At 43.8% G+C, this 27,108-nt stretch overlaps 1 protein-coding gene across 1 annotated transcript; it reads left to right on the top strand.

Annotated features, from left to right (window-relative positions):
- The first annotated feature begins 1,248 nt into the window (after nucleotides 1-1,248).
- LOC103176760 (metabotropic glutamate receptor 3) lies at nucleotides 1,249-25,669 on the top strand. Its single transcript, XM_007890512.2, is given in 7 exon segments — nucleotides 1,249-1,579; nucleotides 9,315-9,616; nucleotides 9,619-9,887; nucleotides 19,034-19,871; nucleotides 20,998-22,061; nucleotides 23,886-24,060; nucleotides 25,552-25,669. Coding segments are annotated over 6 exon segments (2,625 nt in total). The 5' UTR covers nucleotides 1,249-1,579; nucleotides 9,315-9,411; the 3' UTR covers nucleotides 25,626-25,669.
- The last annotated feature ends 1,439 nt before the right edge of the window (nucleotides 25,670-27,108 follow it).

Here is a 27,108-nt window from a genome sequence, read left to right on the forward strand (position 1 = left end):
ATTATTGACAAAGGACACTGTAATAACAATAATACTCCTTGAATTTGTGAGAGCGCCATATCATGTCTCCGAGACGTCTCAAAGCGCTTCACCGGATAGATTGTAAAGTGGAGTGACTGTGTGCGATGTATCTCACACAGAGTGAGGAAGCGCCTTTCTCGGATTAAATCTTCCTGATCATCTTGAATCGTGAATGTTTAATTTTGTTACGATTGGAACAGGATCCCAGAGAGAGATGCCACAACCCCTTAACACCTGAAAAAATTCCTTCCCCATCTTCAGGTCGCGCCTGAGGACCTTCCTCTTCGACCGCGCCCGCGGTAACTCCCCCACACACCACCCCCTCCCCGTCCACACACACAAACACCCACTGTTTGAAAAGCAGCCGTGTCTGATTAAAGGGTTAACCTGTTTGTGGATGCGTTCTGCACAAGACTGGGAGCAGAGAGAGACACAGAGAGACAGAGAATACATTCTAAAGACTCGTTCAATATAATTGCTTTCGCACCAGAACAAATCATTGGTGCCAAATTGAAATGTTTTGTCACTGAAGTCTCCTTCAAGAATAATGGTAATGTGGCAATGTTTTTTTTTTGGGGGGGGGGGGGAATGGAAGTGATTTAAATGGCATCAACACTCCAGCAGGAGGAAAATCTGAGCTTCATCAGGACAAACACACACACACACACACATTGACAGCAGTGAAGCAAACAAAGACAACAGCTTGACCATCAGAGGCAGCCTGTAACATACAGTCACTACACACAGCCCTGGTCAGAGACAGAGAGAGAGACACAGACACACAGAGAGAGTTAGAGACACAGAGAGAGACAGACACACACAGAGAGACAGACACACAGAGAGAGACAGACACACAGAGAGACAGACACACACACAGAGAGACAGACACACAGAGAGACAGACACACACAGAGGAGGCAGAGACACAGAGAGAGACACAGACACAGAGAGAGACAGAGACAGAGAGAGAGAGAGAGACAAAGAAAGAGAGACAGAGAGAAGGCAGTGAGAGGCTCAGAACAACTACTGTTCTGGACTGTAGTGAGTGAGACAGAGAACTTGTAAGAGCAACGCCATCCAATCCCAACAGAGCCCCCCCCCCCACACACACACAGTATTAAGCTGACAGGCAAACACCCCAAGTGATGAGTTAAAAGGTGGAACTTGCAGAAAGAGCATTTAGCATCAAGTTGAGGACTGGTGATGGAGCAGTGATGGGCTGGGGCTGGGGGGCTGGGGCTGGGGGCAGCCAGTGTGTGAGTGGGACAGACCTGGGCAGCTCCTCTGGTGAGAGCCAAACCACTGACCAGAGATTTCAATCTTCCACCAGAGGAGAGGATTTGTGTTTCTATCAAAAAGGGGGAGAAACAAACATCCATCTCTACAGTAAATAGCTATAGATAAGATAAGAGCAGTCAGTCTGCTCATCTCTGCTCATCTCTGCTCATCTCTCCCTCTCTCTCACCATATCTGATGGGAACATATCAGATGTAATGAATATCACACATTATCTTCTCAATTGAAGCATTCCTCTCTCTCTCTCTCTCTCTCCAGTGAAGGTAAGGTAACGCAGATAATGTTTCGTGAGTCTCTGTTTAACAACACAACAAAGGATGTTTTATTTTAAAAAGAAAATTGATGATGATGATGATGATTATTTAATTCATCTTAAATTTCTTCCAAACCCTCTGCAATAATTGGAAAGTCTGTGGTGTTGTGGAAAGAGGGAGAAGAGGAGGGTTTTTTTTGACACTGAACTGATGGTATTTTGATAGCAATGATATGGGAGTGAAATTAATATTACTTCTGTTTGTCTGAGCAACAGTCGTATTGATATTCTCGAGTTTGTGATTGTGATTGTATATCTTTTAAATAAATAGCTATGTATATCGCTGTATAATATCGAAGTCAGGTGTGTAAGAGGGTTATAATATTATTTTTTAAATAGCTAAACAATAGCCATTATTGTTATTGTACTGTTATTTATATAAACCATCTATTATTTAGCTTTGTTTTAGATATACTGTTATTTATATTAAAATAATATATCCCTATAATTATTATTGTAATTCGAAACAAAATCTACACATGATCACAGTGTGTCAAAGTGAATTGGATGGAAGTCAGTGAAGCCTTTCGTCCAAATTCCTTTCCCTCTCCCTCTCTCTTTCATTCAAGGTTTATTTTTTAGAGTGGATTTATGTACAACTGTCGCCTTGTTATTCCTGCTCTTGAGATCAGCATTAACACTCTCAGTGATTGCATTAATGCCTTGTAAAGCAAACACATCTGATGCTTGGCCACACACTCACTCACTCACTCACACACTCACTCACTCACTCACACACTCACTCACTCACTCACTCACTCACACACTCACTCACTCACACCTTGGGGATGGGTTCGATCACCATTCTTTACCATTTACACACACAGTGGTGTGTATGTGTGTGGAATATATCTATATCTATATATGTGTGTGTGTATACAGATTTTTCTAACTTTCAGTAACACTGTACGTTCTGGAGATACATAATAATAATAATAATAATTAATAATAATACCGGCATTTGACACAGCGCCTCATCACGTCTTCGAGACGTCTCAAAGCGCTTCATGGGATACACTGTAAAGTGAATTGACTGTATATTTTGTGGCCAAATACGTACTCAATAATACTTTGGGGCTGCGTAATCTCAATGACCATTAAAAATAAAGAAGGTGATGTTGATTTACCGTTTTTATTAATGAATGTGCTAATGTCGTAATTAATACCTTATTACATTAATCATAGTGTAGAATATGAATTGATTAGGACTGAAAAAGGATGACAAAGTGTGAAAATCAGCTTGTCTATCAATAGTGAGGTTCAGCTGTTTGCTTTAATCCTCGCTTTTATTTTTTTATCAGCACTCGGCTAAAAATAATAATCCTTCCATTTGATCATATCTTCGAGACATCTCAAGAAAATGCTGTGAAGTGAATTGATTGTATATCGTCCCACAAACAGCCGTGGATTGAGCATTATTATTATTATTTTATTAAAACATTTTGAAGGGATTATTACCCCCAGAAAAGGATCCACCAATAGGCTAAAAACCGGGTTCCTACTTACTGCTATGTAAACAGAGGCGCGGGTGTGGAGTAAGGAAACTTACTTGCCCTGCCCGGGAATCGAACCCGGGTCCTCTCGCCTGCGAGGCGAGCGCTCTGAGGTTTGAGATGTGGAACCGGCAGATTCACTCACCCAGAAAACTCCCGATGACAAACTCTGATACCAGTCCCTAAATGGTCAGACCAGTCCCTAACAACACCGCAACCCTCCTTGGTTAAAGTTAAAGTGAGGATCTTGCCGGCATAGTTATATATCAAAAAGAGATTAGATGAAGAGATTGTTAGTTTGGGTGTGGCAGTCCAGCTCAGCACTGTAATACCGCACTCCTGCTCCGGAGACGTCCATAACGTTATCATTAGGATCTGTGTACTCAACACTGACAAATTATGTTTAAATGTCATTAATTGTACCCTGGAGACACCAATCGTGCCCGGTTCCTACAGCGTATAGAATTGGTTTGGGAAAGAAATTAGTTGTTTTATGGGGCTCCGTCCATTATGACCACCTGATGCTGCTTCAATTGAAAATCATGGCATTGATATTCATCGAAGAATCGATGCTGCTAAAATCTAGCAATCGCACTCAGTGAAAGGATCAAACACATCTCTACACATTAAACACTGGAGATCCATTCAAATGTACTTGGGAAACATATTGCAATTAACCCGACTTGTCCCATTCACATCTCATTAGAACGAGGTTTTGAACTCGGGAAAGCAGTGGTGTGATTAAATAGTTCTAATTCAGGTTTAGGATGCTTCCAATCCTTCATATTCTGAGTAGAAATCAGCCTAAAAATGTTCACTTCACAGTATATTCACAGAACATACTGTAAAGTGAATTGACTGTATATTTCGAGGGCAAAATGATCTTATATTTATCCCCCCTTTTCAATGTATTTGCGTGTGCCTTTTTTTGTTTTAGGATCTCCACTCCACATTACGGTTAATTGCTAGTCTGGTGGTGGAGACAGGACCTTGCTATCTGGACACTTGTAGTATCAAGCCATCTCCTAAACTCCTTTGCTAAGCTTGAAATACGAAATGCTCCAAATTAATAATAATAATATTTTTTGCATTTGATGCAGCGCCTTATCACGTCTTCGAGACGTCTCAAAGCGCTTCATAGGATATATATATATATATATAGTGTACCAAAAAGTGAATTGGCTGTGTATTTTGTGAGCCAAATCGTCTGACGACTGAATGATGTGGAACATAAATACTTTTTGAAATCTTCACAATGCTTCTATTCGGTCCATGAAATCTGATTAAGACATAAACATTTTATGACCAATAAATATTATCTCAGGCTGGAAACAGCTGGTGCGGAAAGGGGAATTGGCATAGAATTTACAAATGTACTGAATGGTTTGGGAATACTTCACCATTTACCGTTTAACATTACAGACACTCCCTCAAAATGCTGATTGCACTTCACTTTTTGCTACATGTTAACCAGTTTGTTTTCCCTAAATTTATAATAATAATCCTCGGGTTTGCTACAGCACGTCGTCGAGACGTCTCAAAGCGCTTCGCGGGATACACCGTAAAGTGTAGTGACTGTGCGCTTTGCGGGCGAAACGCGGCAGCCCAGTTGCGCACAGCAGCGTCCGGTAGTGATGATGTCTCATCTTAGCTGTTCAGCAGCCAAGCTCGAGATCACCAAAGCCTCCCCCGGATTCACGGTATGATCGAGTAATAAAGGCTTAGAGAGCTTACAAGGTATGTCTCCAATCTGATCTGTAGCCTCACCAGCTCGGGGCAACATTGCATGTTGCTCCTGCTCAAGGCTCCAAGGAGTAGGAACACCAATCAGTCTGACTTCACCATCAAAGCACTGTGTCATTTCCTCTCTTCCCTGACAGAAAGATTCGCAGTCTAGGCAGAAAATCGCCCTAATTGGCACAAGCTGCTATTTCGCCCTCGTCTCCTCTGATTTAAGAAGCGCACTAGCACTACCCAGGCTGCCCAAACTCACTACAGGCATCGCATCTCTGACGGAAACCGTCTTACCCACGTTCCCATCCACACACCATAAAAGCTCCCCGGAAAAGAAACCCCCAACCATTTTTTCTTTTTGCTACGGCAAAGCCGCGAAGATTTTTCAGTAATTTGCCCCTTTGAAACCTGCAGCAATTGTTTGCAGGAGCAGCGAGAGGGAAAAAAGAAACCCTTGATAGATAGAAAAAAAGAGAGTTTGAAAAGAGGTTGAAGTCACACAGCACAGAGGCAGGAATTGCAACTTTTTCCACAATAACAAACCATTTTGTCACTGTCAGAATCCCAAGGCAATTTTAAAACCCTTCAACAATAAGGCCAAAAGATGATGTCAATTAAAACATGAGTTGAAAATGTTAACAAAGACCTCTGTATACAAAGAATTGGCTGCCACGTTTCGCCCACAAAATATGCAGCCAATTCACTTTACACCCTATTCTGTGAAGCGCTTTGAGACCTCTCGACGACGCGATGAAGCTCTGCGTCAAATGCGAGGGGTTATTGCGCAGCAGCTTGAGAGAGAGAGAGAGAAATAAAAAGATAATCTGAAAGAGACACATAAGAGTGAAAGAGAATCTTAACTGCTTAAAGAAAGAAAATAGGCCAATACTTTAACGTGAACACAGACCCGCACATTAAGACACAAACGCAAATGGACAGAATACCAATATTCAAATGCAGAACAGAGAGAGAGAGAAGAGATGCACAGATACACACACACCCAGACACGCACCCACACACACGCACACCCACTCGCGCACACCCACACACACACCCACAGGCAGAGTCACAGCTAAGACAGGAAAGCAAAGATGGGAGCTGGAGTTGATGACAATTCATTCTAAATTGACTCTTGTGTTTACAATGATGGGTTTACCTGCCGAGTCTGTCACTATCAGGCTAACAAACCACAGACCAATATAACTCACAATGTCTACGTCGTACTCACTCTCGCGCCAACAGAAACTCTATAACTCTGTGATCTCTTTATCATCCACTCTCCATCACTGTAATACTAACTCCCCATAATGCCTCCTTCATTAAACATTCCCTTGGTGTCTCGGTATTCTTGTAACTTGCTCATGTAGTTTCTATCACAGTCGGTCTCCGGCACAGCTTCTCTGTAATAGACCTTCACTAGAAAATACCTTCTGTGTAACGTATAATAATAATAATCCGTGCATGTGATACAGTGCCTCGTCAAGTCTTCGAGACGTCTCAAAGCCCTTCGCAGAAAATACTGTAAAGTGAATTGACTGCATATTTTGTGGGCGAAACTCAGCAGTCAATTGTGCACCACAGCGTCCCCACAAACAGCCGTGGATTGAGTGACCAAATTATTATTATTATTATTCTTTTTTTGAAGGGATTATTACCCCCGGAAAAGTGATCGGCCAATCGACTAACAACCGGGTTCCTACTCATTGCTGGTAAACAGAGGCGTGTGTGTGGAATAAGGAAACTTGCCTAAAGTTTCACTCTGTCGGGAATCACACCCGGGTCCTCTCGCTTGCGAGGCGAGAGCTCTCACCGCTGAGCTACAGGACTCCACATTCTTTTCCTTTTTTCTTGAAATTAAGTAACTCTGAATCTATTTTCTATATTTTTTGGCTATTATCTCCCTATCCCCCCCCCCCCCCCGTCCCTTACTCAGATAACCGTTGTGATTGTTGTTATGGACAAGTCACTTACTATGCAATGATACCAACAGAGAGAAGATACAGTGGCCCCCTATTGATATCTCCATCATTACAGTAGCCTCGCGAACCGGAGGAGCTTTTCGATCGTCAGTCTCCAGCCGGGAAGCAGGACAGAACCAGCAGCAATTTTATGGATCGTAATGAACACGAGGTGACAGTCATTGCCATTGGGGACAGGAGGGATCCATGTGGTTTGTGGTCCATTAGCAGTGAAGCCACAAGGTCTCGAGGGGGAGTGGGAGTGTGGGGCGGACTCTGGCTGGTAGTCTCACATTGGGCTGATTAGCTGAGATATGCTTCCCATTTGCCTGAACCTCCAGTGAGTCTCAGTTAAGCTGTAGAACCATAACCAGCGTGAGACCTTTATGGGATTCTTCAAGGAGTCAGTGAATTTCCACAGACTATTTGACAACAGGAAGTGCTCCAGCTGAGCCTGATCTTGGTCAATTTGCACCCCTCGTGTGGCTCTGTCGCTAATTTACCTCAGAGTATGGATTGACCCTGCTCCTTACCGTGTGTACAGTCTGGTCATTTTGGTCACTCAATCCACGGCTGTTTGTGGGGACGCTGCTGTGTGCAATCGGCTGCCGCGTTTCACCCACAAAATATACAGTCAAATCACTTTACGGTATATTCTGTGAAGCGCTTTGAGGAACAGGAGGAGGCCATTCAGCCCCTCGAGCCTGTTCCATAAGATCATAGCTGATCTGTACCTCAACTCCAATTACCTCCCTTGCCCCATATCCCTTGATACCCTGAACTAAACAATTTTTCGATCATATGCAGAAAGCAGATCGCTTGTTTCCTAATCGCTGAAGGGGGAATCTTCTCATTTATCTTATCCTTAAAAGCTCTCGGATCAGTGAACAGGAGAAGCTCGAAGCAGAAACAGTGACCTGGGAAGTGCAGTATGTTCATTTGAATAGTATTCACCCTCTGTAAAATAAAATAAAATAAGTAAGGGGCAGCAGATCGCAATCCATTTTAACCTGTGTTCATTTATTTTCATAGTCAATTTAAACAAATTTTAAGAAGGGTCATAAATACCCCCCTCCCATCCCACTCCCCCTCCCATAGCCCGTACACAATCACTCTCAGGCATAAATCTCCTCGGTAATATATAAAAGAAGAAGATATCACATCTTCGAGACACCTCAAAGCGCTTCACAGAATATACTGTAAAGTGGAGTGACTGTATGTTTTGTGGGGGAAACACCAATTGTGCACAGCAGCGTCCCCACAAAAGGCCGTGGATTGAGCAACCAAATTATTATTAGTAGTAGTAGTAGTAGTAAATAGTATTGACATCTCTTACCGGAATAAACACTTAATTTTTCCAATTTATTAAGATGACTAACTCTGACCTGGTGTTGACTGCCTGTCCAATAATCCATCTCAGTTATGCAATGCTGCTTGAATTCCTCTTCAATGATTCAGGGAGATACATTGCTCCTTTTTTTTCATGTTTGCAGACATGTTTTTAAGATGGGTTCAGAGTGGTGGAAATACTGTGGCTAAATGCAGACAATATGTTTGTTACTTAATCTCCCGAGAGATGAGAAAGAGAGAAGGAGACAGAGAGAGGAGAGAGATAAAGAGAGAGAGAGAGAGTGAGACATTGGGATTTTCTGAACTCCATCTAGTTTATGCTAAAATTGGTGTTGGTTAAGTCAGTGTTGAGACAATAGCTTATGAGTTAGATGGGTATAACAATATTGAAAGATTAATATAAATAAATAACAATCAATACAAATAAATAACAATCTTACACCGGAATTATACCAGTTTTCATTCCAATTTCTAGTTGGGAATACTGAATGCCTCTGGAACAAATTAGGATCAGTTAAAAATCTCTTCTCAGTAATTGACTTGTGTCTGACATGGCTGTGAACAGAATTTATTCCACCTCCTGTTGCTTAATGCTTTGTAGAGTAATGATAATTTCCCAAATATATGAATTTGAATCGCCTGTTGTAGGGGCTGTATTTGATTAAATTATCAATCCTCATGTTAGAATGATGGAATGATTATAACTACTGCTACTGATAATATCCTTGCATTTGACACAGCGCCTTATCAAGTCTTCGAGACGTCTCAAAGTGCTTCACGGAATATACTGTAAAGCGAGTTGACCGTATATTTTGTGGGCGAAACACGGCAGCACAAACAGTGGTGTATTGAGTGACCCAGTTATTATTATTATTATTTACTTATTTATTTTGAAGGGATTATTACCCCCAGAAAGTGATCTGCCAATCGACTAATATCTAGGTTCCTGCTCACTGCTCGTTAAACAGAGACGTGTGTGTGGAGTAAGGAAACTTGCCTAAGGTTTCACCCCACCTGGGAATCGAACACAGGTCCTCTCGGTCACGAGGCGAGGGCGCTAACCACTGAGCGACAGGTCTCCACATGAAGAATGAGAAGAATGGTGCCTGTGGCTCCTTCTAATGCCTGTTCTTTGACATTATTTCCGCAGGTGATCGTATGATGCGATCGACATTCAGGATAAGAGAATCATTTGCCCATTCCATGACAATCAGGGAGATCTCGATTCTCCAGTGAAGACCCACAACATGAAGACTCCAGGCGTCTCTTGTGTGTCTCGAGTCCTCCTGCTTCACCTCTTCCTCCAGAATGTGTTGCTGACACCCAGTTATTCCACAGGTTCAAACAAGGAGATCGCAATCGAAGGAGATCTGGTGATTGGAGGTTTGTTCCCAGTCCACGAAAAAGGCAATGGTTTGGAAGACTGTGGCAGAATCAATGAGCAAAGGGGTATCAGCGGCTGGAAGCTATGCTCTTTGCTCTGGATGAGATCAATAAGGACCCCGCTATCTTGCCCGGCATCAAGCTCGGAGCCCATATCTTAGACACTTGTTCAAAGGACACGTATGCTCTGGAGCAGTCCCTGGACTTTGTCAGGTCCTCCCTAACTAAAGTGGACGAGACAGAGTACATATGCCCAGATGGGTCGTATGCCATCCACGATGAGATGCCGTTTGCAATAACAGGCGTCATTGGGGGATCCTACAGCGATGTGTCTATTCAGGTAAGACAACAACAGCAATAACAACAACCAATGACTACACAGGGCCTTTCATGTCAGGAGGACGACCCAAGGCGCTGGACAGTCAGAGATCCGGACCCGAGCTGGAGGTTGGGATCAGGAGGGGTGGAGGGCAGGGAGGGCAGGGGTAGGTGGGTAACCGAAGGCGCGGTCGAAGAGGAGGGTCTTGAGACGGGTCTTGAAGGAGCCAAGGGCACCGGGAATGATGGTATCACTGTAGGGAAACCAGGTGAAATGTGTAGCTGTGACTTACAATGCAATAACTGGTGATGAATTTCCATCTTGTTACATTTTCAATAATTATTTGGAATGACCTGGTTACAAAGGCAGGAAACAGAATTAAACCTTGCACCGTCTTCTCACCCTGTTGTTTAGGTAAATGATCAGGATTTGTTCCCTCTTGTTCTCGGCAGGAAAAATCTTGTTCCTTCATCTCCCGCTGAATCCGAAACCCATCCATTCCCTCTGTGAACTCTTCATTCTTCTTCACCTCGATGATGGCCTCAACAGATCATAATAATATGGTCACTTAATCTACCATTGTTTGTGGGACATCGCTGTGTGCAATTGGCTGCCACGTTTCGCCTACAAAATATACAGTCACTACAGTATATTCTGTGAAGCGCTTTGAGACGTCTCGAAGGCGTGATAAGGTGCTATTATAATAATAATAATAATAATAACCCTTGTATTTGACATAGTGCCTTATCACGTCTTCTAGACGTCTCAAAGCGCTTCACAGAATATACTGTAAAGTTCGGTGGGTGAAATCAAATGCAAGAATTATTATTATTATTATTATTCTATAAATGAAGCGGGTTAAGTATTCATTAATTAATTTATACTAAGCCTGCAGGCAGCTTATAATCATATCATCAGTTCAGCTTTAATGGATCAACACATTAAAGAACTTTTCTATAACTGCCTCGCTGATTTGTGCCAGGTTATTAAAACATTGATCCTGTTTCCCACTCCAGTTTTCATTTTCTCAATTAAAACGGATTTATCGGGGCTTAGTCTCTATTTATGGATCATTGAGTCATCGCGTTTTACCAAAATCTCGAAGACCTAAAAACTCTCGATGCTAATCTGAGCCGTGAAGCTTTATGTCTTACCGTCCACTATTGCATTTCCCTGCCAAATCTACCCGCAGTTACAGCTTGTGGTGTTGGCGTGGAAATTGGACACTATTGTGCTTCTCATTGGGAAAGAGATAGCAAACGCGGAGCAACTACTGCCAGCATCAAGTCATTCCAATCCCGCCTGGGCCTGAGGTGTGAGTATGGATTGGAAGCCATTTGAAGTTTCCTCCCCTGACAATGACCTTTCCTCCCCCTCGAACAACACCTTTGCTGCAGCGTGGAGACCTGTAGCGAGCGCTTAGGGCATTGACTCGTCGGGGATTGGTGCTGTGACCTGTCTTGTTCTCTATGCATATCTCATAACATCTAAATTTGCCGATGATGCTGAAGGAGGAGGTGTTGTTAACAGCGACAGAGGGACAGATAGACGGATGCTGTGGTAGAGGTAATGAAGTTAATGCTATCCCTCCCTCCGCCTCACCCCTTCCTTCCCCATTTCTTCTTCGACCTTTCATGCCTACGGTCACCTCCCTCCTCCCCCTTCCCCCATCTCGCCCCCCACCCGGCTCAGCGTTAGGCTCCGCCACTATCAAGCGCTTTGGGACGCTATCCTGGGCGAGGGGGCGCTTTGTAAATGCAGGTTGTTCTTGTAGTAGTTCCCGCAACTGACGCTTAGAATGCGGGAGTAAATAAATGTGACTGTAACTTTACTGTTGCTTAACTGCTCGGCCAATCTGCCTGGCCTTCGCCTTCCGTCTGCTTTGCCAGGAGCATTTGACTCTTTTAATCTGCTGTTTAGCTGTCAAAAGTACATAACATCTCAAATGGTAGGTGGTCAGATTTCAAAACGAGAGAGAGAGCCTCCTGGTTGCTGCCTGGTTTATAAAAGCAGTTGCTATAATTACTGCTTTCACTGATGGGATGAAGCGCGTAATTAAAGGCAGAAAGAGAAAGAGAGAGAGAGAGAGAGAGGAAGGCAAAGGGATTAAAAATAAGATAATATCAAGGAGGTGCCACACACATTAACCCTGGGATCACGTGCGCGAGGAAGGTTTCTGAACAGTTATTGTTTGTCACCAGCAGTCACAATACAATACAAAATTACAGCGCCTTTAAATTCCTTAAAAAAGATAATAAAGTGGTCACTCAACCCACGGCTGTTTGTGGGGACGCTGCTGTGCGCAATCGGCTGCCGCGTTTCACCCACAAAGCATACAGTCAATTCACTTTACAGTGTGTCCTGTGAAGCGCTTTGAGACGTCAAATGCGAGGGTTATTATTAATTTCTCGTCAGGAGGACGTCCCGAGGAGCTGGACAGTCAGGGATTTGGACCTGAGCTGAGGGTTGGGATCAGGGAGGGGTGGAGGGCGGGGAGGGTGGGGGTAGGAGGGTGATCCAACACACGGTTGAAGAGGAGGGTCTTGAGACGTGCCTTGAAGGAGGCGAGGGAGTAATCCATTATTGCTACATGATGCTTTCATTGGCAATTTGAATGCAAGGATTATTTTTTATTTTAAAATGCAGTATGAGTAATTGCTAAATGTGTCCTTCCCAACCCAAATTGCTATTGCGCTAATCGCAAAATTCAACAGTCTGAATAGACATTGTTTAGAGGCAATGGAACGGATTCAGGGAATAGTGGTAAAGAATGTTAGAAGAATAAAGAAGATTTAGAAGATCAATGAGGTGTGGAGAGCCTAAGGGAGTTAATATGATTGCCGCGGAAAAAGAATGCTACTGCTAGTACCTGGTAACTCAATGTGTGGCACTAAATTGGTCCCTTTGCAGAGACTATGTTGAACTTAGACTCCAGTCCTACATTCTGAGCATTTTTAATAATAATAATAATAATCCTTGCATTTGATATAGCACGTCTTTCAGACGTTTCAAAGCGCTTCACAGAATAGACTGTAAAGTGAATCGACTGTATACTTTGTGGACGAAACACGGCAGCCAATTGCGCACAGCAGCGTCCCCACAAACAGCCGTGGATTGAAGTGACCAAATAATTATTATTTTATTTATGTATTTATTTATTTTTGAAGGGATTGTTACCACCGGAAAAGCAATCCGCCAATCGACTACCAACCTGGTTCCTATTTACTACTAGGTGAACAGAGGCAAGTGTGTGTGTGTGTGTGGAGTAAGGAAACTTGCCCAACTTTTCGTCCTGTCCAGGAAGCGAAGCCGGGTCCTCTTGCTCGCGAGGCGAGAGCTCTAAGAGGTTTCAGGAAATGAACCTTTGATGTGTTCCTATCTATGACCCACAGCATCCAGCGACTGGCCAAGGAAACTTGAATGCACCGGTAATTTTAGCATATTAAAGGCTGCTATCAAGCTGCAAACTGTCCAAACACTTGGCTAGTCACCATCCAGAGATGACAGACAGTTGGTGGGAGAAGTACTTCCAGGCAGGATACCAAACTCCTGTCTGATTAAAATTTTAGTCCTGGCGTGTGAGTGAGTCCAATTGTTTGCGATGGGTGGATTTTTAACTCGTTCTTCTTTATGAATCGTGTGGGTTTAATTGTTTATTTGACCGTAATCGTGAGCGAATCCTGCAATCCCTGGGTGGACTTACACAAAGATGATTATACTCCCTCCGCCGTCCCCGTACAGCCGAGAGTTGCTGTTGTGGCGAGTCTGGAGCCTGTAATTACTGTGACTCTGAACAGTTATTTGCACCAATTATGATGAAGTGTTTATTTTCTTTACAGAGTCTGCTACAGTATCAGACTGTTACCTGCTGCTTTTTTGGGGGGTTACAAACTGGACATAAGCTCATTTTCTTTATTGCCTGAAAACATTGTCAATATTTGAACATGGATATCTGTGGGGACTGGATCCTGGCAGCTCAGTGGTTAGAGTGGTTAGGTACTGGTTGCTAGACAATTGGTAGATCATTTTTCTGGGGGTATTAATCCCTTCAAAAAATTAACTAAAGGAAAAATAATTTTAAAAAAATAATAATAATTTGGTCACTTCAACCCCCGGCTGTTTGTGGGGACGCTGCTGTGCGCAATTGGCTGCCGCGCTTCGCCCACAAAATACACAGTCAATTCACTTTACAGTGTATCCTGCGAAGCGCTTTGAGACGTCTCGAAGACGTGATAAGGCGCTGTATCAAATGCCAGGGTTATTATTGTTAATATTATTAACACAATGCGCCAGGCTGTGTACTGGGAGAGCGTGACCTCTCTATTCTCCCACATGGTGAGTTCCTGATTATTGCCGTGTTGGTGAGGAGCAAAATGGCAATCAGATCTTCCAAATAAGAAGATGAGATCTGAAAGAAAAAGAGAGAGAGAGAGGAGGGCTGTGGCTGTGTATCTTTTAGCAGTCAGCTATCAACGGAGTTAACATTACCTGCAGAGAGAGCATTCAATATCCAGTCAGTCGCTGCTATCACCAGTTCCTAATCCTGGCAGACAAACCACTATTTCCGGTGCTTAACTGGGTACAAACAGACTCCGGTATGTAACGCGTTACACAGCTATCGTTTCACTCTATCCCATTGTGTCACAGTGTGGTTTAATCCCAGCCCATTCTAGGTTATTCCCGTTTATAATTCAACAACAACAAAGCGACGCAATGGGTCCAGATTCATTCCCCTGAACAACACAAATGGTGCCTTTGGCTATGTTGGCCACAAACAGGATTTGCCTTTATAATTGCCCAATTAATACCTCTCAGTGAGTAAAAAGAGACCAATAATATTACATTTCCACATAAAGGGACTGTTTAATATATTTTTCCTGTTCAGAGGGACAGCTCTAGTGACTGAAGTTACGCTGTGTACAATGGGACCATCTATAATCACTCTTCCTGTGGTGATCTGTGGTGATTTATTCTGTAAAATTAGGGCCTTCTATATATATTCTCCCTGTGTAACTGCAGCATCTGTAACAACTCTCTGAAATATCTCTCTTGCAGTCTATGTATAAAGCAATCATTATCTTGTAACTCTCTTTATATATCGCTTTTCCAGGGGTAATAATCCTTTAAAAAAAATCATAAAACTTAGTTACTCGCTCCACGACTGTTTGTGGGACGCTGCGGTGAGCAGTCGGCTGCCGCGTTTCGCCCACAAGATATACAATCGATCACTTTATGGTATATTCCGTGAAGCGCTTTGAGACGTCTTCAAGAGGTGACAAGGCGCAATATCAAATGCAAGGGTTATTATTATTATTATTATTACGATTATATGACAATCCTCAATGTTACCTCGTACCCTTGCGTTCCTTTGCATAGGACACATACAAACTTGCATTCAGATCAAGAAACAAAACCGGTTATCGAGTCCGCAGTGTATCTAAACGTTCTTGAAAATCAATTTGCAAGATTATGAAATGTATTTTTAGGCTCCGGGAAATAAATTCCCACCATACAAATCCGTGGAGACACAACTTCAGTGAGTCAGCAGTAAACATATTGAACAGATGGAAGCAGAAAGTGTCGTTGGTTTCAAGAATAAATTTGATCGATTCTGCTAGAAAATAGTATCCGGGGCTACAGTAATGTATATAGTTTGGGACACGACATGTCAAGCAACTGCCAGGATGGTGGAAGGTGAACCAGATGGACCTTGATCTTCTCTCGCCAGCAAACTCATACGTTCCTAAGTTATTGTACAAGATGTTGACAGAGTTGACAGAAAGGGAAAAGGGAACAGTGTTGAAGAAGTCACACCTTTAGCTGAGAGCTGACAAAAGCACAACAGCACAATCGCAAACCACTGGAGCGAAAAAAAATCTGCTTTCATTAAAAGGAAAGCAACTGTGTCAGATAGCAATGTGCCAAAAGGACAGAAAATTAACATGAGGAGAAGAGAACATTAATTCAGCCGCGTGAAATACAAACCTCTAATCTCCTCTCACCTCAACGCTTTGGTGAGTATCATATTATTTGTCAAAGCCACAGGTTATTGTTTGATATTTATACTGTATTGGTAATTGATAGATATTTATGAGGTCAGGGGATCAGGGTATCAAGGGATACGGGGCGAGGGCAGGTCATTGGAATTAAGGTACAGATCAGCCATGATCTTATGAATAGCAGAACAGGCCTGAGGGGCTGAATGGCCTGCTCCTGTCCCTATGTTCCTGGTTTATTGAGCCAGCTATTAGCATCCTACAATATAAAAGATTGTGTTGAAATAGCACATTTACAAATCCTTTCAAGCTTTGAGTTCCCGATCCACTGTCAGTTTCTTGCTCATGAATTTAACACCAGTCGTGTTTGATGAACAAAATTCTTGCCAAGTGCTTTTGTGAGAAAGTTTTCGGTAAATGCCGTCATGAATTAAACAAAAATCTTTCCCTCATTTCTCCACAGGGGATTGTTCCCATCCTTTGGGAGGCTAAACACAGTTGGATCCCATCATGCTCTCAAAGGAGAACATGCCACGTGATCACGAAGGAACTCCAATGGCTGAAGAAAGCATTGAAGTCTTTTTGAGCAACACATCTCCGAGTGTAGGTCGGGTGGTGGGAGACAGTCTCATATAAGGGGCAAAACCTTAGTCAAGTTTCCACCCGAAGAAACATCCCAACACTGACTACAAGTGTGTGGCAAAGCCTAGACACGGAAATGTTCAATAAGTTATAAAACATAATCAAAAATATAATCAATTTCTGTTGAATAAAGAATACAAGCAATGGAAGAGTTTACTGCGATTGAAGTGGAGCTAAACTCAGAACACATCTGCGGAGGCAATACTTCAGTGAACATATGGAACAGGCTCCTGAGGGAGGGAGACGGCGGAAGCAGAAAGTTTATAGTGCACAGTGTATCACAAAATGCACAGTCACTTTGCTTTATGGTGTATCCTGTGAAGCGCTTTGAGACGTCTCGAAGACGTGATGAGGCGCTGTATCTATTGCAAGGATTGTTATTATTCCTATTATCATTAAAAACACAACCTACTACAGTATGATACAATACACGTACACTATGAAATCCAGTCGCTGGTAGCTCTGTGTACACCTGTCTTGAGACGTACACCAGCCTACCAGCCAAGTGGATCCTTAAGGAGTGCAGTGCGGTAACTCATTTATTGCTCAATTGAATTATTTTTATGTCCCACAGTGCCAAAACTCTACCAGACAAGGTAATAAAAAAACGCTTAAAGGGTCAGGCAACATGCCAAGCATTTCTCTGACTTCAGATCAAGGTTTGTTAAGTTAGAATTAAGTCAGGGTAAGCCGCACAACCCGTTTTGTCTGGGTCTAAAGCTCCAGCCTGTTATGCCTCTTCGTCTTTCATAAAAATAATAATAACCTTTGCGTTTGATACGGCGCCTGATCACATCTTCGAGACGTCTCAAAGCGCTTCACAGAATAGACCGTAAAGTGAATTGACTGTATATTTTGTGGGCGAAACGCGGCAGCCAATGGCGCACAGCAGCGTCCCCACAAACAGCCGTGGGTACGGCGCTATATCAAATGAAAGTATTATTATTATTATTATTATTATTAACGGTGCACATAGCCACAGACCCAGAGCACCCACCGCTTGACTTACTTTAAAGTAAGCTCAATGAAAGCGCTCGGCTCAATATGTCATGTGTTCATAAAAGATATAGTTCTTTGTCAAAACCGCAGCCTTTTAAAACGGGAAAATCTTCACAATCTGCCCCAGGCGCGAGCTTCCTGATGAGAGATTTGATCGTGAACTGTAAAGGATTTTGAGAGCAGGAGACAGAATATTTCTAGGTCCTGAAATTTGAGCAGTTTGCGTGCAAAGACTTAAGTGAAAGAGACAGACTGAAACCGAGACAAACAGTGGAAAATAAAAGACAGATGAATGCGAACTGTTTCTTTGTCGCACTGTGGGATAATGTGTGATTCTCATATGTTTCATAGCATATGTATATATAAAAAATAATAATATTAATAATCACTCAATCCATCACTGTTCGTGGGACACTGCTATCCACAATTTGCTGCTGCGTTTCACCCATAAAATATACAGTCAATTCACTTTACATATATGTGAAGAGCTTTAAGACATCTCGAACATGTGATAAGATGCTGAATCGAATGCAAGGATTATTATTATTATTATTGTTGTTATTATTACAGCGAGAGTCACTAACGCATTGGTATCTCTACTCCTGCAGCATTAATTGTGAACCGCATGGCCAAACACACCACTTAGTGCAACGGGTGATTTGTAGTTAAAAATACATCTTAAAAAAAGCTGAAGGTAAGGGAAGTGTGAAATGTTTGTGCAGTTCTGTGCACTGAAGCTACTTCCACGAGTCATCCCGAAATGAGATTCTTTGGCCCCACGTCTCCATGGTAACCTTCACTAACTCCATCTCTCGATCGCAGAGGTTCTAATTGACTATCCATCTGCTTTCCCTGCCGTTAGTTTGCTGTTTCTCACTGAAGGTCGACAAGACTCTATTTGGCATTTCGCTCTTGACTACATCTTTATGAAGCTCCTCGGCAAAGCATTCAAACTCAGGCAACCGCTGAAAAATCTCTTTCCTTTCTGCCTTGGAGTTTGGGGGTTCTTTGGCTTTCAACATCTCTGTCCAACTCCCGGCTCTTGCTTTGTGAACGTTGGTTCCCACAAATGCAGATTTAGTCTCTGCTTGACTCTCTGGTCTGGTTTATTGTGGAAATTAACTTGAATTATTTTTAGTGTTGACGTGTGGGACTTGGATTTCCCTTGTTTTCCACCAGCGGAATTGGGAATACTTTACTGGAAATTTGCCGGCAAGGAAATAGTACTCGGGATCTACTTATTGAACAGCTGTTGACACAATCTCAGTGTGTGGGGAGGTAACTCGAAGGAATGTTTTATGTTTTTATGTTGCAGACCTGAGACAGGCGTCGTGAGTAAGTGTGTGATAAGTTGTTCGATCATAAGGTGTGTTAATTTACAGCCTATCCTGTGAAGCGCTTTGAGATGTCTCAAAGACATGATAAGGCGCTGTATCAAATGCAAAGATTGTTATTATTGTTATGATTATTATTAATGTTGTTATTATTATTATTATTAATGTTCTTCTTGACTCTGCTGATTGTTCCCAGGTGGCCAACTTGCTTCGCCTGTTCCAGATTCCCCAGATAAGCTACGCCTCCACCAGCGCCAAGCTGAGCGACAAATCACGTTACGATTACTTTGCTCGGACTGTCCCTCCGGATTTCTACCAGGCCAAAGCCATGTCTGACATCCTGCGTTTCTTCAACTGGACGTACGTCTCCACGGTGGCGTCAGAGGGCGATTACGGGGAGACCGGCATCGAAGCCTTCGAATACGAGGCTCGATCGAGAAACATCTGCATCGCCACCTCCGAGAAAGTGGGACGCTCCATGAACAAAAAGACCTACGATGCGGTCATCAGGGCCTTGATGCAGAAACCCAACGCCAAGGTCGTGGTCTTGTTCACCAAGAGCGAGGACGCTCGCGAGCTGCTGGCCGCCTCTCACCGGCTCAACGCCTCCTTCCTGTGGGTGGCCAGCGACGGCTGGGGAGCCCTGGAGAACGTGGTCAAAGGCAACGAGCGGGTAGCAGAAGGTGCGTTGACTATCGAGCTGTCGGCCTACCCCATCAGGGAGTTCGCCAGGTATTTTGTTAACCTGGAGCCGTACAACAACAGCAGGAACTCGTGGTTTCGGGAGTTTTGGGAGCAGAGGTTCCACTGCAGCCTCCAAACCCTGCGCTGCGAGAGGTACTCTCTGAAGAAAGGCAAGTTCGAGCAGGAGTCAAAGATCATGTTTGTGGTCAATGCCGTCTACGCCATGGCTCACGCCTTGCACAACATGCAAAGGGCCCTGTGTCCCAACACGACCAAGATCTGTGAGAACATGAGGCCGGTGAATGGGAAGAAGTTTTACAAGGACTACATCCTAAAGGTTCAGTTTGATGGTAAGTCCTTTCAGTCGCTTCATGTTTAACAAGTGCCTTTCCTTCTCAGAGACTCGGCTAAGATCGAGCTTAGCTAAGACTCATTCTCTGTTTGTAAACTCAACAGTTCTTGAGGATCTGATACAGCATAGTACAATCTGGTATCAAATAATCTATAAACTCTCCAGTTATGTAATAATCTGTATCATTTTCAATTGGAGACTAGATTACAGAGTCTCCTGTATAATAATAAGCTGCAGAACTACTGTCCAAAAATATGTTACGAAGATAACATAAGGATTTGCTGGTGAAAGAAAACCAAGGTCCATCTGGTTAACCTTCCACCCTCCTGGCAGTCGCTTGACATGTCGTGTTCCCAAACTATACACCGTGTTTCCCAGGATGTTATTTTCGAGCAGAAATCTATCTTGTTTGTTCTTGAAACAAGCAACACTTTCTGCTGCCACCGTCTGTCTCTCTAAGTTTACTCCTCGCTCGCTGAAGGAGTGTTTTCAAATAAGTAATAATTAATAGAACTTTCTAACATTTATTCCAGTTATGGAACTCCTCAGTGAGTAATAAACCAGGGACCTATTCAGTGTGTAATGAACACATTAACCATCGGGTAATAAATTAGGATTCTCTTTGATGTGTAATAAAATGCAGAGGTCCCCACTCAAATGCGCCACTCTGGCTCTATCAGAAAGCAACGAGACATTCCTCCCCTGTACACTTTTCTACTCTTTTTGTAAACCCTTCTTTACTGGGGGGGGGTTGCGGTTTGCACGTTTCAACAGCTTTAGTCAGATCATTCAAATTCCTTCAAAAAAAATAATAATTTGGTCACTCATTCCACGGCTGTTTGTGGGACGCTGCTGTGCGCAATCGGCTGCCGAGTTTCGCCCACAAAATATACGGTCAATTCACTTTACAGTGTATCCCGTGAAGCGCTTTGAGACGTCTCGAAGACGTGATGAGGCGCTGTGTCAAATGCCAGGATTATTATTATTATTATTATCATTGAGTTCTGGCTCAAATGTCACCCTGTTTGTATTTGAGAGTCCATGTTGAAAATGTCTTTCCTGTTTCTTTTTTGTCTCCCTCCCCTTCCCTCCCTCCCTCTCTCCCCTCCCCTTCTCTTCCTCAGCTCCGTTCAGACCGCAAGACACATCCAGTGAAGTCCGATTCGACAAGTACGGCGACGGGATCGGCCACTACAACATCTTCAACTTCCAGTCGGTGAACGGCAAGTTCAGCTACCGGAAGGTGGGCTACTGGGGGGAAGACCTGACCCTGAGCACGGACTTCATTCCCTGGGCCAAATCCTCCACGCCCACCTCCCAGTGCAGCGACCCCTGCGCCAAGAACGAGGCGAAGAGCATGCAACCGGGTGACGTGTGCTGCTGGATCTGCATCGCTTGCCAACCCTACGAGTTTCTGATCGACGAGTTCACGTGCTCGGACTGTGGACGCGGGCGGTGGCCGAACCCGGAGCTGAGTGGCTGCTACGATCTCCCCGAGGAGTACATCAAGTGGGAGGACGCTTGGGCCATCGGGCCCATCACCATCTCCTGCCTGGGCATCCTCTGCACCCTCTGCGTGTTCGGTCTCTTCATCAAAAACAACGACACGCCGGTGGTGAAGGCCTCGGGCCGGGAGCTTTGCTACATCCTCCTGATCGGGGTCCTGCTGTGCTACAGCATGACGCTGATCTTCATTGGCAAGCCCTCCGCCGTGGTCTGCACCCTGAGGCGCCTGGGCCTGGGCTCATCCTTTGCGGTCTGTTACTCCGCGCTCCTCACCAAGACCAACCGCATCGCCAGAATCTTCAACGGCGTCAACGACGGGACCCAGAGGCCCCGGTTCATCAGCCCGACCTCCCAAGTGGTGATCTGCCTGGCGCTGATCTCCTGCCAGCTCATCATCGTGATCGTCTGGCTGCTGGTGGAGACTCCGGGCTCCAGGAAGGAGACAACACCCGACAAGAGAGATATCGTCACGCTGAAATGTAACACCAAGGAATCCAGCATGCTCGTCTCGCTCACCTACAACGTGGTCCTGATTGTCCTCTGCACCGTCTACGCCTTCAAGACAAGGAAGTGCCCTGAGAACTTCAACGAAGCCAAGTTTATCGGGTTCACCATGTACACCACGTGTATTATCTGGCTGGCCTTCCTGCCAATCTTCTACGTCACCTCCAGTGACTACAGGGTAAGCGATAGTCGAGGGACATGTATTCGTCGGTGGCGAAACGTAAACCGCTACAACCCGCCCTCGACTCTGTACAATCATCCGCGGTCACAGCGGTGGGAGAGCTCCCTGCTCTGCAAAATATTTCACAGGGTCTTTGACGCTCAACTAAGATATCACATGAGACTTCGGTTTAATGTGGAGTCCTGTAGCTCAGTGGTTAGAGCCCTCGCCTCACAAGCGAGAGGACCCGGGTTCGATTCCCAGGCAGGACAGGGCGAAACGTTAGGCACACACACACACACACGCTTCTGTTTACCGGCAGTCAGTAGGAACCCGGTTGTTAGTCAATTGGCGGATCGCTCTTCCAGGGTTAATAATTCCTTAAAAACAGACGTGCGAATGATTATAGAAGAGAGGGAGGGGGTGGGGGAGGGGGGGGAGGCTGAGAGATGTCGGGAGCCGTGGTTAAGGAATTCAATAGCTTGTCTTACCGACCGCAAAACCAACCTCAAAACAATACGAAGCCTATATTGAGTTAAACCAATCCAACGTTAAATGCTGCCATTAATCTTCTTCTTAGATTTTCATGATTGTAAATAATACATTATTTTTTACTGCACTCGGGTTCATTTTAAGACTATTGAATAATAGATGGCAGCGGATCAGAAATTATACTTCTGTGTATTAATATGTGACTAACCACAGAGTAGAGTCAGGGAGATGTTTCTGTATTATGTATGTCTGGGTAACTACAGCAGGACTTTGGTGTTCATTTTATGGCAGCACCAATCCCTTTTATTTATAGTGAGTCTAAGCATTGATTTTCTCTTCCCCTTATAGCCTAATATTATTAGCAGTAATAATCCTGGCATTCGATACAGCGCCTCATCACGTCTTCTAGACGTCTCAAAGCGCTTCACAGAATACAATGTAAAGTGCAGTGACTGTATATTTTGTGGGCAAAATGCAGCAGCCAATCGCACTCCGCAGCGTCTCCACAAATAGCCGTGGATTGAGTGACCAATTTTTTTAGAAGGGATTATTAACCCCCCCACCCCCCCACCCCACCCACCGCCGAAATTTCGATTTCTGCTAAGTAAACAGCGGCGTGTGTGTGGAGTAAGGAAACTTGTCTAAGATACATAAGGTGACCCACTATCTAATTTCCCTGGGCTCAGAGGATGAAATTATCCATTATATGGCTGTGAGCTGTGAATGATGCAACACCTTGCTGACGTGCACTGAGGGGAAGACTTGAAATCAGTCACGGTCCAAGCAGAAATGTAGTGAAAGTGTCACCATCTGGAGTGTAGGAAATGAATTGCATCCAAACCATCCGTTTGGAGAGATTCGGAGACACTGCTGCCGCTTGTTCCAATCTTTGCTCGGTCACACTGAACTCCTGGGCGGCAATCCGACAAGTAAAAATGAAACCCATTTCACCGAACGCTTAGTGTTTTTTTAATAGCTGACTAAATAAGGGTAAATTTAGAGTGCAAAATAATAATAATAATTTGGTCACTTCAATCCGCGGCTCTTCGTGGGGACGCTGCTGTGCGCAATTGGCTGCTGCGGTTCGCCCACAAAATATACAGTCAATTCACTTTACAGTGTATCCTGTGAAGCGCTTTGAGACGTCTCGAGGACGTGATAAGACGCTGTGTCAAATGCCAGGATTGTTATTATTAAATAATTTGACAGCATCAATGAGCCTTATTTTGAGCGACTTATTTCTTATTGTGTATTAAGAACAAGATCACAGCCTGTAGTGTAATCAGGTTTGACGTTCTCTCTCTCACTCTCTCTATCTCTCTCTCGCTTTCTCTCTCTCTCCCTCCACAGGTTCAAACCACCACCATGTGTATCTCTGTCAGTCTGAGTGGTACTGTGGTTCTGGGCTGTCTGTTTGCTCCCAAAATACACATCATTCTCTTCCAACCCCAGAAAAACGTGGTCAGTCACCGAGTGGCAACCAATCGCTTCAATACAACTCAATCAGGAACCATTCAATCTCACGGTTAGTATCCATCTTTGCGACCTGATCACTCCCTCAGTGACCATCACTTCCGTGTGACCTGTTCACTCCCACAGTGACTGTAATAAAAATAATAACCCTTGCATTCGATCTAGCGCTTAACACGTCTCGAGACGTCTCAAAGCTCTTCACAGAATTTTACCGGGACATGAGTGACTGTATTTTGTAGACAAACGTGGCAGTCAATTTGGGGCACAGCAAAGTCCCACAGACAGCCATGAAGTGAACAATCAGTTATGGATGGAGTATGTTTGTCTTGATCACCAACTCCCCCCCTCGCCCCCTCCCTCCCTCTCTCACATGTATCTCCAATGTATCAGCCTGGCTCAGTTGGTAGCAGTCTTGCCTTGTCTCTGAGACAGGAGATTGTGGTTTCAAGCACCATTCTGCGTTCGTTGGAAATGGCGTCTTTTGGCTAAGACGTTAAACTTACAACCCCGTCTGTCTGCCTGCCTGCCTGTCAATGTGGCTTGTTAAAGATCCAATGGCACTGCTTGGAAAGATGAAGCAGAAAGGGCCAACAATCCCCCCAATAAAACTACCCATTCACTTCATAGCTGTTACGTGGAATATTACTATAGATTGGCTGCCTTTGCCTACAAAATACATGGTTACTAGATTCTACAGTAAATCCTGTGAAGTGCTTTGAGATGTTTCAATGATGTGAAAAGGCGCTATGTTAAATGCAGGTGTTATAATAATAATTATTATCTATTTAGTGTGACCTGATCACTCACAGAGTATCGCTTCAGTGTGATCTGATCACTCACAGAGTGGGTATCTCTTCAGTGTGGGAGATGGACTATAATGAAAGGCCCATCAATTTCCTCTTACTGCTATTCCTCACCTCGATGAACATAATTGCCAATAAAAATATACTGGTGAGCGACAACTATACGCTTTCTCTACCTCACTTATCTTTGTTGGTGAACGGCCTACACAATCGTGCAGTTGCCACAAAGGAAGAGTGACAATAGAAAAAACTGATGGTGAAATAATGTGTTTTGGTGCTTCAATTCCCTGTACCCTGGTGTGGCCGGAGGCTTTACTTGTATTCATCAATCACGTGTATTCATAGGTAGCGGGTCGCAGAGGGAGCCTGACGTATCTAATCAGATGGAGGTCTAATTTAATAATAATAATAATAATCTTTGCATTTGGTATAGCGCCTGATCACGTCTCCGAGACGTCCCAAAGCCCTTCACAGAATATACTGCAAAGTGAATTGACTGTATATTTTGTGGGCGAAACGCGGCAGCCGATTGCGCACGGCGGCGTCCCCACAAACAGCCGCGGGTTGAGTGACCAAATTATTAAAATTATTTATTTAGTTTTCACCCCAAAGTGCGTCTCTAACCAACCAAATAAGAGCAGGATTGGCAGAAACGCTTTCTAATGGACAACAGGTTGTGTTCAGTGTTCTATGTTCCTGAAAGCAGGGTGGCTTATTGAATCTGTCGTTCTGTCTTTTAGCTTCTGCTGTGCACTATGTGCCAACAGTTTGCAATGGACGAGAGATCGTAGACTCCACAACATCATCATTATGAGTATTATAAGGACGCCTGCCACATACACCCACCCACCCGCCCATCCTCCCCCTTCTATTCTCTGGAGAAATGTATATTTTCTTCAAAGATATCTAAAGCGAAAGCACTCGTTATCATGTTATATGTATAAAAGTTTTTAACCAGGTAGACTTTTTGTGAATTGGTATGTGTGCTGCTGTAATTTTTGTAAATAAAAGTGTTTTATATGAATATATTGTAACCTGGGTTTGCTGGTCTTTGGAAAAATGCATTTAGAAAAGGACAGATTTGTGCCGTCTCTGCAGTCACTGGGACGCAAGTTTAAAGCCAATCCCATCAGAATGGCTTTACTTTTAAGTCTCGACAGCAAATGGGTTTATTATACGAAGCCCGTTGGCGGAATGTCATAATCTGCAATTTTCAAGTCTTATTGGCAAACAGTTACTGTAAGTAATAAAATCCGAAGTGTCTGGGAAACACTCAGCAGATCAGATCGGGCAGCATCTACGGAGAGAGGAAAGTGAGTCAGTGTTTCAGGCCGATGACCTTTCGTCAGAACTTACAAAAAAAACAATAAACGGTCATCGACCCGAAACATTAACTCGCTTTCCTCTCTCCGTAGATGCTGCCTGACCTGCTGAGTGTTCCCAGCCACTTGCTTTTATTTCAGATTTCCAGCATCTGCAGTATTTTGCCTTTTAGTTACTGTAAGAAGTTCATCTGGTTTTATTTTCTCTCTGGTCGCTGTACGGGTCCCACATTGAATAAGTTTGGGCTCATTTTTAACCCAGTTTGGGGGCAGAATCCAGGAAGTGTGTTGGTGTCAGAGAATTTCTCTGCTTGCCTTCCCTCCCTACTGCCACGTATATGGAGCTGCGGAGTGAGCAGAAGTAGACGGTGGAACATTGTCCGTCCGTTACGGAGAGAGAATGCGGTTGGGAGCGGTGTGGTGTAGCCAGTAATGTCAAGTTGAATTTCACTTTTGTGCTGACTCTGTCTAAACTTCTGAGGCTCAGCATCGGTACACCTTTGAACCGAGAAACAAAACCAATAAAGATTGATGGACTTGCTTTAACCCAGTGTGCATTTAATCAAATGACTTGTGATTGAGCTCTACTTTGTGTTAATCCAAGGTTTTGAATGTAAAGAGAGACGGAGCGCACAGCTTCCTCTGGACTACTGAGAGCATTCCCAGCAAGGTCTAAATAACTCCACAAGACCCTCAAGCGCAAGGGATTGTCTCAGAATGAGGGATATTTTAAGAACATAAGAATTTGCTCGGCGACGGAAGACCAAGGTTTATCCAGTTCATCTTCCACATAGCACAAACAGAATATTATTCATTAGATATGAGATTCACGTAAATCTCAAGCATAGATGGTGCTACAATGAACTAGCTTCTTCAAACAACTTCATAAAAAAGCAAAGCATGCAAACAAGATAATTGAATGCGATGTGGGTTTTATTAGAAAACACAATTTTATGATAATCCCCATCTTATAGG

The sequence above is a fragment of the Callorhinchus milii genome, unplaced genomic scaffold (genome assembly GCF_018977255.1).
Source record: "Callorhinchus milii isolate IMCB2004 unplaced genomic scaffold, IMCB_Cmil_1.0 Scaffold12, whole genome shotgun sequence".
In the NCBI taxonomy this organism is placed as follows: Eukaryota; Metazoa; Chordata; class Chondrichthyes; order Chimaeriformes; family Callorhinchidae; genus Callorhinchus; species Callorhinchus milii.